Below are 21,245 nucleotides of genomic sequence, written 5' to 3'. Positions count from 1 at the left end.
GTCTTCACTTCATAGTCATTACCCTGCCTATTTAAACCGGTCTGTTTCTGTTTGTTTCATGGAGTCCTTACTTTCCGTCACCCAGTTTCCTCGCGCTCCTTGTGTTGTAGTTTCTTGTTTCCTGTTTGTTTGTTTTGGACTGATGTTTGGTTATGACCCCTGATAATAATTGATACTTTTCGATCTTCCCTTTTCTTAAATAAATAGTTTAAAGGCTTACATTTTATTTTCAAAATCCTTCAGTCACCCGGTTATTTTATGGTACCATTTGGAATAACTCTTTATTTATTTACTTTAACTGTCCTCTTATGTTGTTTTGAGAAAGTTCTGTAGGTCAAAAAATAGGACCTCTGTACATTTGTTTGTTGCAAATTTATAGACAATATAGATGAGATGTTTATTTGTTCAACTGCAGTTCTGGAGGATTGTGAAGCTGAAAAACTGCCCAAAACTGATGATTTGATGTCAGAGAAGATGAACGTGTGTTCAGTCCTTGAATCCAGTGATTGTATTTCATACAAAAATAAAACAAAATAAAATGTGTCTCAATGAGTCATCTTTTTAATAAATCAGCAGCCTTAGTTATTGTGTGTCATTATTTTCAGTATTTGTGTAAATTATGATGTTCTCAGTCATTGAATAAAATACAAAAGCACAACATATCAAATTTAATCAAGTCAAAGTTAATAAAAAAAAAAAAAATCAAATTTCTATTTCTTTATATTAAAGAATATTCTGTATATTAAAATACCCACAACCAGACTAAAGTTACTTTCCTTACTGATTAAATGATTACATATTATTTGCACAATAGCAATAAATCATGAATCAATTATTGATTCTTCCTAATTCCTCTTTTTAATCTTTTAAATATTCCCTTCAAAAATATCTGACTGCATTATACACTCAGAAAGTCCAGTTTTCTGGACATTCACACAATGACATTCACACAAATCACACAGTGTCTTTGGTTATATCAAAAAACTTAAACACTGGCTGGCTGCTGATAAGTGTCTTCAACGTCTTGAGAGCTGCTGCATGCTGCGGTTCCCACGTCCATGCTGTGTCTTTTTTGAGTAGGCTCCGTAATGGCGTTCTCGTTGTGGACAGATTAGGTATGAACTGTGACAAGTAATTGATCATGCCCATGATCCTTAGATCCGTAGATCCTCTCTTGACATTGGGTCTGGCATGCCAGTTATGGCTGTCACTTTTGACTCACATGACCCATGTACACAAGTTCAGACCTCTTGAATTTGATATTTTCTTTGTTAAACTTACAGCCCATGTATTTAGCTCGCTGCATCACCTCATGTAATGTCATGTTGTTTCTAATCTAATGAGGCTACAATCAAAGCATCTGCTATAGTATGCACATCTGGGATGTCCCCGAAAACCATCTGGTTTTTTCGATGCAAAACTTCACTTGCACTTGATATTCCAAATGGCATCCACTGAAAGGAATATCTCCCAAAGGGAGTATTGAATGTGCACAGGTTAGCACTGGCTTCGGTGAGTGGAACTTGCCAATACGAACTTGTCTGATCAAGCATAGTAAACACTGTTTTCCCTGACATCTGCCTGATCACATCAGAGCTGGTTGAACGAAGTGAGCCGTCTTTCTTTTCCACTACAACAAGACTATTGACCCAGTCTATGGGTTTCAATGTTTTACGGATAACGCCAGCTGCTTCCATATCATCAAGCTTTTCTATAAGACGAGTATGAGGACTCAGAGGCACTCTGCGCGGCAGGTGAATTACTGGCGTCACGTTGGGCTTCAATTTAATGCCATATGGTTCTTTGAATTTTCCTAGACCACTTAACACATCAGGGTACTGAGCAATCAGATCTTCTTGAGTTAGTGATTTTTCAATGTTGTCCATTCTTTGAATGAGTTGTAGACCAGAGCATGCTTGACGACCTGAGATGGTTGGTCCGTATTCAGTAGTGAGGAAAAAGTCATAGCTTGCTTGAGCACCCTTGCGCGTCACACATTTTAAATGAACTTTTCCTATATGCTCTATGCTGTGCTTTCCATATCCTGACAGTCTGGCAGTAGACTTGTAAACAGGGCTGCTGGTGTATCCTTTTAGCTGTTTAAACTATGACAGTGGCATACAGCTTGTATCTGGTCCTGTATCTAGCTTCAATTCAATCTTGTCCACATTACCTCTTCATACCAGCAGGTGTCACTGATATCATGTGTCATTGAGTCAACAAAGAAATGTTCAAAATCAGACTCCACTCTGTGTACAGTTGATGCTCCGCGACCACGACCTCTGTTCCGATAGCTCGACATTCTGGTTTGACATTGATCTACAAAATGGTTTAATTTCTTACAGCGACGGCACTCCTTGCCATATGCAGGGCAGTTGCGAGGTTGATGCGTTGTGCCGCATTTGCTACATGCATTGGACGTGTGCTGTGTTGCTTGAGCAGTAGCTCCACTCTGCGGGTTGTTACTAGTTCGCGCTGACTGTGCGCACTGTTTTCCTCGTCCTTGATAACGTCTACAGTCCCTGCCTCGTGCTGCTTTGCGATGACAGTCTCGAAGGAATACAGACTGCAGAAAAGAAGCAATTGGATTGCGGAACTGATCGACAGTTGGTATACAGAGTTAATAGTGTTTTCTGGCTTATGGGGTTCAGATCGATCAATTGATCGATCGATTTAGCTGAACTAGCTTGCAAATGCTTTGTATATATTTTGTACAGTTTTATTTTCTTTTTGATTGTTTTGTTACTTTTCCATCGTGTGTTGGGGTATGTTACTATGTGTGTGTGCCAATAAAGCACCTTTCACCTGACTCCAAGCAGCTTCTGTGTCACTTTTACCTCCTCTCCCCCCCGGTCAAATCCTAACAGAAATAAACAGATATGTGTTTGTAATGCTGTGAACTGGAGCTTTAAAACCGAGGATATGAGTTGAAAGCAGCTTGGTCTCACCTGCAGCTGCTTCTCAACACATCGGGCTTCAGTGACCAGAAATCTTGATTCGATAAAAAGAAACAAAACAAGCAATAACGCGAAACATTATGAGTTTCAAGGTGCTTCTCATGATCTTTGATGAAGCCGCTCTCCGGCAATCCTAATGGCTGATGAGTGTCATGTGACCCCGCTGCTGATGGTCGATCACGTGACGTGTTACTACATAAACAGAAGAGTTCAGGTCCTTGAAGCTGATTCATATTCGTTCTGTTAAAGTTAAAGACACTTTGAGGTAAGATGAATCCCTGAGAATCGGGACAGAAAGCTGCTGTCATTATTTAAATTAATTATAATTCATTAAGTTATTAATTCATTCAACAAATTAACAGCACATTTCAAACTTGTTCATTTTTACCTATATGCCTTTTATTTCTATTATTAAATCTCTTAAATTAAAAATAGAGGCCTGTATATAAATCATAGTGTAATTTAGATGTTATTTCCATAGAATATTTATTTTATTTGACATTAATTAAACCTTTTTTCAGATAAATAAATAAATAAATCCTCCTCCTGAGAAACATCTGAATAATGAGTAAATCCTTTTTAATCAGATTGTTTAATCAATATTTGTATGACTGTCATGTTGTAATGAAATTTCCACTGCTGACAGAAACACAGCTGATTTAAACAAGCAAGTCAATTACATTCATTTATTGAGAAACATAAATAATCACTTCTCAGGGTTCCCACTGAATGCATTTCCATGATTAAACCCTACTTATCAGTGTCACAGTCTTCAGCTGTTATGCTTGGGAGGGCCACCAGATGGCACTGTCTTTTTGTGAGTGTTGTGTTTTATTTGGTGCCATGTGCTCTATCCTGTCTATTTTCTGACCCCACCCATCTAGTTACATCATTATTGTTTTAGTTGCCACACCTGTGTCTCCCTGTTAGGTTCCCTATTTATTCTCCTGGTGTCTGTAATCCTGTGCCGATCTGTTGTTTTCCATCATGATGTTATGTCTGTTTGTAGAACAGTTTCTAGCCTGCCTGTTTGTCCCCCTCGGGGTGGTTTTTGTTAGTTTTGTTTCATTTTTGTATTAAAAGGACCATTCTGCCTGCATTTGCGTCTTCGCCTCTTTCGCACTGTGACAATCATGACCAAACATCTAACCTTTAATTATTAAAATCATATAATCACATTATTAATATTACAAAAAAAATATTTAGCAATTGTTATTATTTTCAAACTTTGTTCAGAATCCCAGAGATTATAAACCGATATAAACAGTTTTTAAAAAGTATTCTATAGTAAGTATGTATATTACATCAATGAAAAAATTATCATTTAACTGAAATAAACAATTATTCTTTGAGTCTCATGCTGAACAAATATTGAAATTGTGATATTGATTAAATATTACTACAGGAGTAACATTTATTGACCATTGAATGATAATATCCTCAGAGAGAAACCACACCAGAAGAAAGGAAAGAGTGTGTGAGTGAAGGTGGTTGTGAATGTGTGTAGATGTGTGTTAGTTACAGGATCAGAGAATGACACTGTTCCTCTGTCATAGTCCAGATCAACTCTCACACGCTCAAGCTTCTGTTTAACACGAAAACCAAGCCTGTCAGAACATCTGTTCGTCACACTCCAGACATCAGTGTTAAAGAAAACACCTCCCTTCCTCTGGTTTGATTCTGTAGTTACTCCAAGTATCCAGACTGGACTTTCTTTAACCTCCACATCCCAGCAGTGTGTTCCTGAGTTAAAACCCTCTGAACCCAGAACACAGGGATAATAGTTAAATCTCTCTAGATTATCAGGAAGAGGTTGATTGTTCATGCTTAGTCTCACACTGGTCAGATCATCAGACAGGACGAGACGTGGATGTCCAGTGTTTGGATCCAGAATCAAAGGAGCTGATGAGACACAATCAACAGCTGCTGTTATTCTGATGTTCATATAATGATCAAGAGTGAATTACACACAGATTATTATGAATTATGACCATAATATGATTCTCTTCGGAACACAGTTTAAGATATTTTAGATTTAGTCCGAGAGCTCTCAGTCCCTCCATTGAAACTGTGTGTATGGGCTACTGTCCATGTCCAGAAAGATAAGAAAAATATCATCAAAGTAGTCCATGTGACATCAGAGGGTCCGTTAGAATATTTTGAAGCATCGAAAATACATTTTGGTCTAAAAATAGCAAAAATATGACTTTAGTTAGCATTGTCTTCTCTTCCGTGTCTGTTGTGAGAGAGTTCAAAACACAGCAGTTTGTGATATCCGGTTTGCGAACGAATCATTCGATGTAACCGGATCTTTTTGAACCAGTTCACCAAATGAACTGAATCATTTTAAACGGTTTGCGTCTCCAATAAGCATTAATCCACAAATTACTTAAGCTGTTCACTTTTTTAATGTGGCTGACACTCCCTCCAGTATCACCAGTAGTTCTACCAGAAAGACTCGGGAGATAGAAGAATGTACGAAGCATACATTTATTGACAGCTCAGCGAGCACGATTATAAATTTCTTTGGCGGAAGGCCCCGTCCATGGTTCGTAATCTGAGGGTAGCGAATCTGCATTTCCTGCCTGAAGACGAAGGCAGGGGCGCAGCAGACCCCCCTGGAAGGTAAGGACAGGACCATCCTGGTGTTGGTGGGGAGGGTGGAGGTTGTTGTCGCGTCGGCATCTGCGAACTCAAACATGTGTAAGTACGATCTTTTATACAGGAGTATAAAGACGTGATTGGATAATGATGAAGGTAATTAGTGACGAAGTGATTGAGTCTTCCTGGCAGAACTTAGGCTAAAGCTTCCATTTCTTTCGGACAGTTCGATTCAATAAACCGGTTGAAGAAAATGGTTCTCCGGTTCTTTTGCGCTCGACGTAATAGCGTCATTGGCGATGATTGCCCTTGATTCAAGCCTTCGGTTTACCTGGGCTCATAAGATTAGCACAGACTCAGTTCAGAATCAATCACCAAAAGAATCAGTTTGGTTCAGACACTCTGTGTCAGTCTGCTTCACGCTGAATCACACATGCCCAGTATCATCAGCTCCTCGGTTCTCGAATCGGACGCGTCTGACAGAAATGGTTCTTGACTTGAGAATGAGTCAGTCTTTTGTTCGTTATCTCTCTTCACAGCAGTTCAGTCAGTGTACTGTTTGAATAAATGAATTACTCTGGGATATTTGTTTGTTTTAACTCAGAGGGAGTGTCAGCCTCTTTAAAAAAGTTAACAGCTTAAGTAATTTGTGGATTAATGCGTATTGGAGACACAAACCGTTTTAAAACGATTCAGTTTGATTTGGTGAACTGGTTCAAGAAGATCCGGTTACATCGAATGATTAGTTCGCGAACTTGATATCACAAACTGCTTTGTTTTGAACTCTCTCACAACAGACACGGAAGAGAAGACAATGCTGAATAAAGTCGTAGTTTTTGCTATTTTTGGACGATGCTTTAAAAAATTCTAACTGACCCTCTGATGTAACATTGACTACTTTGATGATGTTTTTCTTACCTTTATGGACATGGACAGTATACCGTTCACACAGCTTCAATGGAGGGACTGAGAGCTCTCGGACTAAATCTAAAATATCATAAACTCTGTTCCGAAGATGAACGGAGGTCTCACTGGTTTGGAACTACATAAGGGTTAGTTATTAATTACATAATTTTGATTACTGGTGAACTAACCCTTTAATAGGGTAATAAGACAAATATGAAAGAGATTCAAATTAAACAAATTTTCCAGATACAGTAGCTTTACTTAACATTTGTACAGTTATTTAACATATTTTGTTGGTTAATATCAATGACACGGATAGGTACTTCATTAGGAATACTGTCACTTTAAAGGCTGATTTATGCTTCTGTATGAAACCTATGCCAGAGCCTGCCGTGCACTTTTCCAAAAGTCTAACAGCTCGTAAATTCAATGCGGACTACAAGCGCTGTGATTTGTCTGCTAGAACCTCTCCTTTCATATGTACTTGAGTTTTGTGTGTGTTTATGTGCACTTTAATATATTTTAATATTACACCTTCTTATATAAAATAAAAAAGCAAATAATAAGTGTATTTATTATGCTACGTAGCATTATACATCACTAGTTGTTCTCGACAAACATTGTTGATCTGCCGTTGTACAAGTCCTTGTGGAGATGGAAAGAATGCCATCTTCTCCTGTTCCTGTTACAGACACGCCAGGTTCCACCTCCATTCAATTACAGCGCACGCCCTCACCTGAGTACTGAGCACTTCCACCTGACCCTCATCGACATCAAATCACCTCTGCACTACAAATACCACACACGCAATCAGTCAGCATCCGGTCTCGTTCGCAACAAGGTCTTACCTTTATGCTATCTCTAAGGACTAACTCTATCTCTAATTACCTCTCTCCAGCGATCTCCAGAAGTTCCCAGTCATCTCTGTGTGTGTGTGGTTCACCTCCCTCCTTTGACGTCTCTACCCCTCTACTACGGATCCATTCATCACAGCCTTCCTCCACATCACTTTACCCAGCACTACCCGCTCCTCTGCTTGTGCCTGAATAAAACTGTCTTTCTGTTATCCTCAGCCTCCCGTGCTATTCTGTAACAGAAGACCGGACCAACACCGATCGGCACAAGCATGAGCTTCACGGACCCCTTCCAAGACCTGATCGACGCATTACGTTGGACACTCACCACTCTACCCACATCCCTGACACCAGCGAGCACTTCCTCCAACAATGCCAGCACTTCCTTACCTGCCCTAATCTGGTTCGGCCGAGGATTGCAGTGGTTTTCTACTTTAATGCTCGCTGGTCCTGGAGATGCAACCGCACTTATACCCAACGAGAGATCCAAGGTAGCATTCATAATATCCCAACTGCAAGGTAAAGCACTTCATTAGGCCGATTCAAGTTGGAATCAGAATTACCCAGTTATCCAGTCTTATTCCAGCTTCATCGACCATTTCCGAGAAATCTTTGGCAGACCAACTTGGGACTCGTCCATTGGTGAAAAGCTGTATAACCTTAAACAGGGAAAAATGTCTGTCAATGAATATGATCTTCAGTTCAGGACTCTAGCCGCCACCAGTGGATGGAATGGACAGGCCTTGCTGACTACATACCATCAGGGATTGGAACCTTGAGTGCGGTTGCATCTCGCTGCATATGAGGATACCATCGAACTCTCGATCCGCTTCGCCACTCGTATGCAGTCATGCCTAGAAGAGCTCCAGGACCAGGCATATTAGAACTCGCCACTCTGCCAACCAGATGCCGTCAGCTCCCCAGAACCAGCCAACGAACCTATGCTAGTCGACTCCCATCGACTCACTGCATCTGAAAGTCAGACGGCTGGCCCAGAATTTATTCCTCTACCGTGCCACTCACCACTATCGTGACACTTACTGCCGCTGACATCTCTCTTCCAGTCTCCGCCCTCCTCGATTCTGGGTCCTCCAGCAACTTCATCTCAGGCGCCCTCTGCTGTCAGCTCAAACTCGCTACCACGGCAATGCTGTTAGCCTACCAGGTCCACAAAATAACCAGAAGGCCATTGAGTAGAAGATGTGTGCGTCATAGTGTGGGTCCCATTACCCTCCGAACCGGACTACTCCACCAAGAGGAGATCCACCTGCTGGTTCTGGAGGAATCCACCGCTGACTTCATCCTAGGGCACCCATGGTTGGAGCAGCATAACCCTGTCATCTCGTGGAAGACGGGCGAAGTCGTGAAGTGGGGTGATTCCTGTTTCCAGAGCTGCATCACCGGTTGTCCTGTCCAAGCCAAACCTACCCCTGCACCTCTTGCAGTTTGTACTACCTCTATTGAGAGACTAGTGAAAAACCAATCCATTTCCATCCGCCCCCTTCAGTGACGTATTCTGCCCCATACGGGCTTCCAAGCTGCCTCCACACTGGCCGTGGGACTGTGCCATCGATCTGTTTCCGGGTGAACTAGTGCCTAAAGGAAGGATCTACCCCCTTTCCCTTCCGGAGGAGAAGGCCATGGAGGAGTACATCAAGGAGGCACAGGGTTACATGTGTCTATCTACTTCCCCTGCTGCTTCGAGTTTCTTCTTCGTAGAAAAGAAGGACGTAGGCTTACAAGCCTGTATCAATTATCGGGTTCTTAATAACATAACTGTCAAGTTCCGATATCCACTTCCCCTTGTCCCAGCTGCCCTGGAACATCTCTGTGGTGCCACTTCTTCACCACGTTGGACCTCCGCAGTGCCTACAACCTCATCCGGATACATGAGGGGGACGATTGGAAAACTGCCTTCATCACCCCTACTGGCCACTATGAATACTGCGTGATGCCGTATGGACTTGTTAACGCCCCCTCCGTCTTCCAAGATTTCATCCATGAGGTGATCCGGGAGTTCCTCCATAAGTATGTCCTCGTCTACATTGATGATATCCTCATTTACTCCCGGAGCCTAGTGGAACATCGTCGTGAACATCGTCGGCCTGAGGGCCTTTCAGCTCTACCTCAAGGCCCAAAATTGCTCCTTCCATCAGCCCTCAGTGCAGTTCCTTGGTAATAACATCAGCAGCAGTGACATCCGGATGGACAACGGGAAGGTAAATGCTTTGAGTAATTGGCCCATTCCTACCACCATCAAAGAACTCCAACGATTCCTTGGCTTTGCCAATTTCTACAGACGTTTCATCCAAAATTACAGTGCCATCACCAACCCTCTCACTAGCCTCCTCCGGAATAAACCAAAATCACTCTCTTGGACTCCAGCCGCCACAGAGGCCTTCAACTACCTCAAGACGGCATTTAAAACCGCTCCACTCCTGGTCCATCCTGACCCCAATCGACCCTTCGTCATTGAAGTCGACGCCTCTACTACCGGAGTGGGAGCGGTCTTATCTCAGCAGCAGGGGAATCCCAGTCACCTCCACCCATGCGCCTTCTTCTCCCAAAAGCTCAACCCGGCGGAAGTAAATAATGACATCGGCAACCGTGAGCTGCTGGCCATCAACCTGGCCCTGGAAGCATGGAGTCATTGGCTGGAGGGAGCCAAACACCCCTTTCTGGTTCTCACTGACCACAAGAACCTTGACTATCTTCGGGTCGCCAAAAGGTTAAATCCGAGACAGGGCCGCTGGTCGCTATTCTTCACCTGCTTCCACTTTACCATCTCATATTGCCCAGGGGCTAAGAATGTGAAGGCTGACACCCTGTCCCGGTGTGACGCCCCCGAAGAAAACCTAGAGGAACCAGAGACCATACTCCCAGAAAGAGTCATCATCAGCCCCATTACCTGGTCTGCTGAAACCCTTCCACCATCCAATCCTGCTACCAACCCCCCGCCAGGTTGCCCACCGGGACACCAGTACATCCCCAGGACACAGCGTACTCCACTTATTCACTCCGCTCACACTTCTCTTGGCACTGGTCACCCGGGTGGTCAATGAAACCCTCTCATTGCTAAGGGAACGCTTTTGGTGGCCCAACATGGCCTCTGATGTCAGAAGGTACGTGAACAGATGTACAGACTGCGCCATCTATAAAAGACCATGCCATCTACCATCAGGCAAGCTCCATCCTCTGCCCGTCCCTAATCACCTGTGGTCACACCTAGGGGTGGATTTTATTACTGATCTTCCTCCTTCTGATATTAATACCTGCATTCTTGTCATAGTGGACAGATTTTCTAAGTCATGTCGTCTTCTCCCCCTGAAAGGTCTGCCCACGGCAATGGAAACGGCCGAGTTACTATTTAACCATGTCTTCAGGTACTTCGCCATCCCAGAAGACATCGTCTCAGACAGAGGTCCTCAGTTCATCTCCCGGGTATGGAAAGAATTCCATTCGCTCCTAGGTGTGGCCATCGGTCTGTCCTCCGGATACCATCCACAATCTAATGGGCAGACGGAGAGGAAGGTTCAGGAGATTGGACGGTTCCTCTGTACCTTCCCCTGCGGCCACCAGAACTCCTGGAACCAGTTCCTAGGGTGAGCCGAGCTGCTGTTTAACTCGAGAGGACTCAGGCACAGTCTTCTCATTTATATCATGAATACATGTGCGGGATTTAAATATTTACTGCTTACGAGCCACGCCTGATCACATATTAGATTTAGCTTGTCAACATCTTGTCTTCGTTGAAGAAATTAACACTGATTATGACACTCGTTTTATTGATCAAACACTTCAGACATTCTCCTCTGATCACTGTCATTGATACAGTAAATATTTTAGATTTGCCAATCAAACTAAACTGAGATCTGTAAATCTCATGTGGACCAAAGTGGTTATTCTCTTGTTTTGGTCTTATTTTGGTGTAACAGCTCATCTGGTTATTCACACATAATGCTGAAATCTGTAAATATTCCCTCATGCGTATTTTCCAGTGTGTGTGTAGCAGCACAGATCTTCTCCAGACTCACTGTTTTGGATGATGTCCTGCATTTTCTTCCAGACTCTGAAGGGCAGGTTGCCCAAGTAACGTGGCACATGAATCAAAGCTCCAGAAGGAGTCTGTGGATCCGGCTGTGATGAGATCTGGACTCTGGAAGAACATTCAAGATCAGAACTGCAGTGTCTTTGGATCAGAAGCAGAGAGAGCAGAGACACCAGCAGATCACTCACCTTTCCATCGTGACTGGAAACTCCTGCAGAACAAACACACCATTGATCATCAAGAACTCAGTTAATCATCAATCAATCAATCAATCGATGATCTGAAATCAGACCTTCAGAAAGCAGACGTCACTGGCTTTCATCATCTCCTCTGTGTCTTTGATTGTGTGTGAAAGAGCTGAGATGTGTCTGTTCATCTCCTTCAGCTTCCCCTTCATCATCTGCTTCTTCAGCTCCTCTTCCTCTCTCAGTGCAGTAATTGTAGCTTCTTCTTCATCTCTGAGAAACTGATGAAGCTTCTCAAACTGCTGTTTAATCTGACGCTCTGTGTCCTCAGCTTGAGACTAATATCAAAACACATTTACTTCAATCAACTCCATCAACACACATCAACGCATAGACATATCACATCATTCAGATCCCAGAGAAACTCGGACACAGACATATAACATATAAGCAGATTGCTTGCTCATCATTTACATAAATAATCAACTGGAATCATTATATTAAATATTACTAGATTAAAAATTTTGCAACTGGGCAGGATTTGTTGTGAAAACCTGGCAATCCTGATCTGAACACACGTGCTGGAGATATACTCCTAATTACAGGAGCGTCTTTACTGATGAGATGTACATGAGTAAAGACATGCACAGCCCTATATAATAAAATGGGTAACGTTAAGTTATAGCTAGCTAATTATCAAACGCAGCTACGGTTAGCCATCGCTAACATTAGCACATTTATCGCACAGCCTTCGATACATTTCTATGTTATAACTTCCCGAAAACAAATACACAAACATATAAAACAAACTTCTAGCGAAATACTAACAGCACCTAACTTGCAAGTTCGGAGTCGAACCTCATTTCTTTCAGGTCCATCAGTTGTCTCCAGCGATTAAAAGCAGTGCCGATGTTTACTCTGGTATTCTTATTGGATTTGATTTGTGATTCCGAGCGCGGTTGTTTCCCTGTAGCGGGTGTTGGTCTCTTGCCAAGGGCTTCAGCTATCCTTCCGCTCTCTTCTCTGAACTGAAAGTAGTGGGCTGTACTTTCCACACGATTGACATCAGGTTCAGGAACGCCCTGCGAGTTATTCGTGTGTTGCAGGTTGGCTGGTGGTTATGTTGCCCGCATACCGCCTCCCATGGCCGAAACTGGTATTACAACACCTGTCGGGCCGGGGCTAGTAATGTTAATGCTAATTGAGGTTGATATCTCTGCAGCACTATAACTTGACATTTTTTTAATGACATCATCGCCCTTATTTCTTCTCATTCTTTTGATGCGTGTAGGTCATGTTATGGATATTTTTACCTCAATTTCTGCATATGGCACCTTTAAGCACTTTTTCGTAAATATGGCTGCTTTCCAATGTTTTTTTTACATTTACATTTCAAAAAGTAGCCTACTTCAAGCATTTTAAGCAACTTGAAAAAACATTTTAATATTTATTATAGACCACTATAACTGTCTATACAGTAATCTAACAAACAAGTTTATTACGAAAATATACGTGTGAACACCAGTTAATTTGGACGATAAAGAAATTGCTAACAATAGTATAAAAGAGCATGTTTTGGGGTTTTAGGTGTTTAGATGCAGAAATGGATGAATCAAATGTAAAATAATATGTCACTGATTCAAATAAATATAGATTAATAAAAAATAAAAAAACATGAATACATACACACATACAAAAAAAGCAGCCAGGACGAATGATTTTCTGTTTTACTATAGATTAAAATGGAAGACAGAAAGCAGCTAGTAAATGCAGTCACTTTAATATACAAATACAGTATCATGATCCACTTTATTTCTCAACAGTTCATTTTCACATGGCTGTTTTCATTTATATTCGCCAAGATATTATGCATTTTTAAATAATATTGGACGTGATTTGTCCATTCCACCAACGAAAAGCCAGAATCCCCATCCTCTGGAGCTCTAGAGATCGATGTTATATCTCACAAGCACTCATTTTAATATAAATAATACATTGCTCTAATTGTTTTATGTTTTATTTAGATCTGACCCGGTAATAATAACATATGTTGGTTCTCGCGCTGAAAAGCCAGATGTTCTGGAGTGCAGAGCAACCGATGTGATGTTCAGCCCTTAGACAAAGAAAATCTCAAAAGCACTCATAAACAATCATTTTCATCTGTATAATATGTTCTTCTAATTGTTTTGTGTTGATTTGCCGCATTGTTTTAATGTAAAAGGCAGTAGGTTTCTGTATGTAGACTTTTTTCCCTTTAAGTGTTCAGAAGTCTCACACTGTCAGATTGCAGATGCAAATCGTTCCTTTTCTCACTTTAACAGTTCACAAACATTTAGCTATTGTTGTGTTCTAATGGGTGGATTGTGTGCATTCGCTTTAATATTTTTTAATATTTAAAAAGTTCTGAAAACTATAAAAATGCATTTATTATGAGATTGCATTCGCTGATCGTATCAGTGATTTCTCTCTCGTCTTTTTCACTGTATCTGGCCAGACATCAATTATTAATGAGCCATGATGGTTTAGCTTGTCAGTGTGAAGGAAATTTTATTATTTACTTGTATTTTTAAAGGGTAAATGGACTGCATTTAAATAGTGCTTTCAGCAGACCGCATGGCCATCCAAAGCGCTTTACAAATTTCCTTACATTCACCCATTCACACACCAACTGCAGTGTCAGCCATTCAAGGCACCATCCAGCTAGTTGGGAGCAGCTGGGGTTAGGTGTCTTGGTTTGATAAAAAAATAAAATAAAAAAAAAATAAAAAATGCATCAAGTGGGAGGAGTCAGTCAGCTGGAAGAAATTGAGAAATCAAATCAATTTAAAACAGGTGTGTGTGTGTGTGTTCACGTTAGTGTTGAGAGTTGTGTCCGCTGAGTTTTTGTCTGCTGAACCGATGGTCAGAAGTTTGAACTGCCTGGAGATAGTATAGGGGGACCATATGAGCCATTTTCCCAGGACGCTTCGTTGCCAGGATTTATATTTTGCCTAAAATATCCAGGTTTTGGCTGTGTTCACTGTGCCAAAACAGATCATTGTATGACATTCATAAAAGCTATAGAGAGCAGAGCAGACTTTGGTGTCATACAATGATCAGTGTGCATCAATGCTTCAGGTTGAACGAACGAACACACCTAACATGTAGGTTACGTGTATTTGCATTGCTTTGATCGTTCTCTGTAGATCTCACCTTCTCACACGCCATGATTGGTCGATTATGTACAATACCTGCATGTTATTGGTTAAACTACTTTGAATGTTTTAGGCAATATAGAAATCCTGGCAAGGATGCGTCCTGGGAAAATGGCTCACATGGTCACCCTAAGGTAGTAGATGTTTAAAATGTGCAAAATAATGAAGTAACAGAACTAGAGATGACTGTCTTAAGTAAGCATCATGGCTGTGGAGGAGTGCCTGGATTCTATAATTCCTTCAAGCTGTTCCTTTCCTCGTGGTGTGGCCATATGTATGGCCATATGAAAGCTGAATTAGCAGACAGTAAGTGCTGTGAAGTAAAGCTGCTGACAATGAAACTACAAGCTTGAAGTCTACGGTGTTACAGAAGTTTCGCTGGCTGCACAGTGGACGAGTGTTCACAGGTTTGGTATGCCATTCATTTATAAGCTGTGTTTGAAATGTGCGGGATTGGAACGCTGTAACTTTGAGTGAATTTGTGGTGTTTTGGCCGGACTGCAAATCCAGATTGTGCATTGGACTCCAGGTAGGCCTTAAAGTTCATTTATCTCCACTAAGCTAATTAATCATCAATGGCTATCGGAAAAGATGGGTCCATGGGACATCTAACACACACACACACACACACACACACACAAACACACACACACACACACAGTTAGGTTCAGTTATGGACTTGATGCACCGAAGTAATGTTACTGTTTGAAAATTTATTGATGTTGTCTTGACCCATTGACCCGGGGATTATTCTCACTCATTTGAAAGACAAATGATCCCTTGCATGCTGTCCTATATGGTGAATCCATTCATGAGATGCTTTATTTTTGGTTATTTGTTGTGTAACTTAACATGCTTTGAAGCAAGGGATATTGTAAAAAGAAATAAGCCCCATTTTGAGTTACATTAAAAAGAATAAGAGAAAAAAAAGTTTTGTTTTGTACTGTTCTGTGAAGTGTGATTTGAGTTAACTGTCATAGCCAGAATCACTACGTCACAAGCATAATGGTATGTGCCAAGCCAACATAATAATAATAATAATAATAATAATGTTTAAATAGCAGATCGGTAAGTTAATAATAATAACTAGATGGTAAAGTTGATGGTATAACTTTAAGTTGCCTTGAAAAAGCCTAGCCAGAAAGTTTGAAGCTAGTATGTCACTAGCATGTTCCCAGCATGACTAGCAAGTGACTAGAATGTGATTCGCATCATTAGCAAGTGACTAACATGTCTGTAGCATGTTGTTAGCATGATTAGCAAGTGACTAGCATGTAATTTGCATGATTAGCAAGTGACTAGCATGTCTTTAGCATGTTGTTAGCATGATTAACAAGTGACTAGCATGTTGTTAGCATGATTAACAAGTGACTAGCATGTTATTAGCAAGTTGTTAGTGTAACGGAGGCCAGCGAGTAAGTGCTGTGCAGGTAATCCTCACTCATCTTAAGATACGCACTAGCGACAGATGCTAGTGGTTGTGGTAATTTAGCCTTCTTGTTAGCGTGTCTGCCTCCCACACTGGAGGCCCACTCAGAGCGAGTGTGAGGTGTGGCGGCGAGGACCTGGGAGAGAGGGGTTACATTAGTATGTTTAGCAAGTTACTAGCATGTTGTTAGCATGATTAACAAGTGACAAGCATGTTATTAATGTTGTTAGCATGTTTAGCAAATGATTTGCATGTTGTTAGCATGACTAGAATTTGACAAGCATGTTTTAGCATGATTGGCAAAGTGACCAGCATGTTGTTAGCATGACTAGCATGCTGCTAGCATGACTAACATGTTGGTAGCATGACTAGCAAGTGAATAGCATGTGGCTAGCATGACTAACAAGTGACAAGCATGTTGATAACGATTAGCAGGTGACTAGCATGTTCCTAGCTTGTCTACCAAGTGTGATGTTAGTCTAAAACCAGCTAAAACCAGTTGATTAAGTAAAAACCAGCTAAGACCATCGTGACAGTATCCAAAACCACTTTAAAACATGTTAATAGCCTGTTTCTAGCCTGATTAGTAAGTTACTAGCATGTTGATAACATTTCCATGCTAATCCAGCTAAAACCAGTTGATTCAGGAAAACAACAGCTAAAAAATGGCTAAAAACCAACGTGACAGTGGCCAAAAGTTCTTAAAAACTCACCAGCTTGGGAGACCAGCCAAAGCAATTGATCAGCTTAGGCTGGTTTTAGCTGTATTTTCAGTAGGGCTGCTATGGCAGCCCACTGCTCCGGGTGTGTGTTCACGGTTTGTGTGTGTTCTCTGCTGTCTGTGTGCACTTTGGATGGGTTAAATGAAGAGCACAAATTCTGAGTATGGGACACCATACTTGGCTGTATCACGTCACTGAAATACATCATAAGTCTTATTGTATAAAGTTTGCATCCCCTCAAAGAAAGTCTATGGGATTTTAGGTGATTTTGGTAGTGTGGTTTACGAAAACCAGAATCCAAATCAGTTAAAAGATATAGCAACCCGAGTCAGACCAGTCTGAAGGTCTCACCAGAGTTTGGTGGTTCTAGCTTGAAAGCTCTAGGAGGAGATACATTTTAAAATTTTTGTCTCAGAAGAAGTTTAAATAGGATTTCAGTAAGTTGGCTTTCTCAAGCCAGCTTAACTATTCATAATTGTGTTTAATGATGCTACAGCTGTACTGAAAATGATTGATTCTGTTTCCTCACCTTGATGTGTTGAACTGTTTTCTCAAACTCTCCTTTCATTTTTGCATTGTGTTGAAGTTTCTCCTGTAAGGACTTCAGTTCTGTATTGAGCTCCTCCTAGAATTGAACAAAATAAAAATATATAAAATTATATGTATATATACAGGTGCTGGTCATATAATTAGAATATCATCAAAAAGTTGATTTATTTCACTATTTCCATTAAGAAAGTCAAACTTGAATAGTATATTCATTCATTACACACTGATTTATATTTCAAAAGTTTATTTCTTTTAATTTTGATTATAACTGACAACTAACGAAAAATTCCCAAAATTCAGTGTGGCGAGTGGGGCGGGGCCGAGAGGCGTGGGAACGAGGAGTGAGGCCAGGTGTAGTGATTGAAGATGAGCTGCACCTGCGCCCCACCGCCGGTATCGAGTCCCACGTAGGAGATGGAAGGATATAAAACTGGAGCGACTATAGTGAAGGACGAGAGAGGACCAGGCCTGGGACATTATTTTATGTTTTGGTTTTTATTTATGCGCACCAGTCGTCCGCGAGGGGCTGGTGCGCTGTTTTGTGTTTATTTTGAATATTAAAGTGTTATTTGATTGTGCGCCGATTCCCGCCTCCTTCTTCCCGACGACTATGGTGTTTTTATTATTACATTCAGTATCTCAGAAAATTTTAATTTTACCTAAGACCAATACAAAGAAAGGATTTTTTTGAAATCTTGGCCAACTGAAAAGTATGAAAATGAAAAGTATGAGCATGTACAGCACTCAACACTTAGTTGGGGCTCCTTTTGGCTGAATTATTGCAGCAATGCGGCGTGGCATGGAGTCGATTAGTCTATGGCACTGCTCAGGTATTATGAAACCCCAGTTTGCTCTGATAGTGGCCTTCAGCTCTTCTGCATTCTTAGGTCTGTATTATCGCATCTTCCTCTTTCCAATACCCCATAGACTTTCTATGGGGTTAAGGTCATGCGAGTTTGCTGGCCAATTAAGAACAAGGAAACCATGGTCTTTAAACCAGGTACTGGAAGCTTTGGCACTGTAGGTTTCCAACAGGTCCTGTTGGAAAATGAAATCTGCATCTCCATAAAGTTGGTCAGCAGCAGGAAGCATGACGTGCTCTAAAACTTCCTGGTATACGGCTGTGTTGACCTTGGACCTCAGAAAGCACAGTGGACCAACCCCAGCAGATGGCATGGCACCCCAAACCATCACTGACTGTGGAAACTTTACACTGGACCTCAAGCAACGTGGATTGTGTGCCTCTCCTCTCTTCCTCCAGACTATGGGACCCTAATATTCAAAGGAATAGCAAAATTTACTTTCATCAGAGAAAATAACTTTGGACCACTCAGCAGCAGTCCAGTCCTTTTTTGAAGCGAGACACTTCTGATGCTGTCTGTTGTTCAAGAGTGGCTTGACACAAGGAATGCGAAGCTGAAACCCATGTCTTGCATTTGTCTGTGCGTAGTGGTTCTTGAAGCACTGACTCCAGCTGCAGTCCACTCTTTGTGAATCTCCCCCACATTTTTGAATGGGTTTTCATTCCTCTCCAAGGTGCGGTTATCCCTATTGCTTGCACACTTTTTTTTCTACCACATCTTTTCCTTACCTTCGCCTCTATTAATGTGCTTGGACACAGAGCTCTGTGAACAGCCAGCCTCTTTTGCAATGGCCTTTTGTGTTTTGCCCTCCTTGTGAAAGGGGTCAATGGTCGTCTTTTGGACAACTGTCAAGTCAGCACTTTTCCCCATGATTGTGTCGCCTACAGAACTAGACTGAGAGACCATTTAAAGGCCTTTGCAGGTGTTTTGAGTTAATTAGCTGATTAGAGTGTGGCACCAGGTGTCTTCAATATTGAACCTTTTCACAATATTCTAATTTTCTGAGATACTGAATTTGGGATTTTCCGTAGTTGTCAGTTATAAACATCAAAATGAAAAGAAATAAACATTTGAAACATACCATTCTGTGTGTAATGAATGAATAAAATATACAAGTTTCACTTTTTTTAACGGAATTAATGAAATAAATAAACTTTTTGATTATATTCTAATTATATGACCAGCACACACACACACACATATATTACATTACAGTGAAGAGAATAGAGTGATCATACAGTGCTGTGTTTTGTGTAAATCTCACACTAAATTGATTCTGTAAACATAAAACAAACAGAACCTGAGTTAACACAAAATATACTTTAACAGAAAAAAGTTTATGTCATATGAAGTTGAATAAAACAGCAAAGAGAAATGCTGAGTGCATGATTGTGATGATATCTGTGTTTGACTAATTATTGTTCTTTATAAATGAAACAAGAGACACTTGTCCTACCTTATATGAAGGAACAACTTCACTGATGGGTCTGAATGTGTGACTGACGTGTTTCTCTGAATCTCTGCACACTACACACACCGGCTGTTTGTCCTCCAGACAGAAGAGTTTGAGTTTCTCACTGTGTAAACTGCAGATCTCCTCAGATCCTGATGAACGACTCTCATTTCTCTCCTCCATGAACGACTCACACAAGTTTTGTAATGCCAGATTTAATGGATGACTAGATTTTGATGATCTTCTCCTGCAGACAGGACACTCCTGAGTTTTCTTGGTTCTTCAGAACTGTTGAAGACACTCTTTACAGACACTGTGACAACATGATAAAATAACAGGAGTCTTGAATATATCACAGCACACGGGACAATTATAGTCATATTCAGCTGATGAAGCCATTTTCACTGTTTGAGCTCCAGCAACCTAAACTTTACTTTCACTTTCTGAACGACGGTTTCAAACACGAATAACCTCGAGAATCACAAAGATCTGCTGTCTGTTCAGAAACGAACTTCTTCAAAGTCTTTCTCTTCGTCGTCCTCTACTGCGGCCACGCTATCTGCGCTTCAAGTTCATTGCACGTCTACTCGGCGGTGGGTGGTAGATCAACGTGCGAGCGTGTGTTAAAGGCGCTCCCGTCTTCTTTAGCAAATCCACCTTCGGCTGTCATATTTATTCATATTCATATTCTCGGCCGTCTATTTAAGTTTTCACCATTTATGTTACTATAATTGTGTTTTTATTTGTCTTTTAGGGTTCAAAGCTGTATACTTTTTCCTTTTTTAATGTGGAATGCTGATAAATTAATGCATAATTTGGATTATTTTGTACAACAATTTTATATTCTATATCAATTAGATCTATTATTTTTTTCTTCTTATTATTATTATTATTTTTTAAGTGACGGAATTCATTTTCCAACTTTTATTGTATAATGATGAAGCTATCATTTGTCATAATTTGGCATGCAATTATTAAAGAATGATACAGTAAAATGTGAAAATCACCACAGTAGTATGTGGGGACATTTACAACAACAGTCTGGTGGAGTTTTACAGAAAACAATTAGATTTATTTATTTATTTATTTATTTATTTATTTATTTATTTATTTATTTATTTATTCATTCTGATTTCCTGATCCAATAGCAGATACAGATTGAATGATGCACTTATAACATTTAAAACGTGGATGAATTCCGTCATTCTAAACCATATATATATCCAATTGATGTAGAATATTGTTAAATGTTAGTAGAAAAGAAAACTGTTGTACAAAACATGATCCAAATTATGCATTAATTTAGCAGCATTCCAGATGGAAAAAGGGGAAAAAAAGAAAAATAAATAATAATAATAAAAATTGTAAAATAAACGGTGAAAACTTAAATAGAAGGACGTAAATATAAATATTGAATGATGACATGCACTAATAACAATAATAAAACGTGGATTAGTTCCTTAATTAAAAAAAAAAAAAAACGG

General features: G+C 40.6%; 1 protein-coding gene and 1 long non-coding RNA gene across 2 annotated transcripts; both read right to left on the bottom strand.

Moving 5' to 3' along the window:
• Positions 1-2,173: 2,173 nt before the first annotated feature.
• Positions 2,174-3,138, bottom strand: LOC128020251 (uncharacterized). Its single transcript, XR_008185314.1, has 3 exons — positions 2,949-3,138; positions 2,806-2,860; positions 2,174-2,566 (listed from the first exon to the last, which is right to left on the bottom strand). It is a non-coding gene; the product is annotated as an uncharacterized LOC128020251 (long non-coding RNA).
• Positions 3,139-3,519: 381 nt separating this feature from the next.
• LOC128020244 (nuclear factor 7, ovary-like) lies at positions 3,520-21,229 on the bottom strand. Its single transcript, XM_052607028.1, has 6 exons — positions 19,765-21,229; positions 17,426-17,521; positions 11,659-11,889; positions 11,555-11,577; positions 11,353-11,474; positions 3,520-4,859 (listed from the first exon to the last, which is right to left on the bottom strand). Exons 1-6 carry the CDS (start codon positions 19,942-19,944, stop codon positions 4,372-4,374), a joined length of 1,140 nt encoding a protein of 379 aa, XP_052462988.1. The 5' UTR covers positions 19,945-21,229; the 3' UTR covers positions 3,520-4,371.
• Between the last annotated feature and the right edge of the window lie 16 nt (positions 21,230-21,245).

This window comes from Carassius gibelio, chromosome A9 (genome assembly GCF_023724105.1).
Source record: "Carassius gibelio isolate Cgi1373 ecotype wild population from Czech Republic chromosome A9, carGib1.2-hapl.c, whole genome shotgun sequence".
NCBI lineage: Eukaryota > Metazoa > Chordata > Actinopteri > Cypriniformes > Cyprinidae > Carassius > Carassius gibelio.
This window is presented reverse-complemented; position numbering and strand designations above follow the sequence as displayed.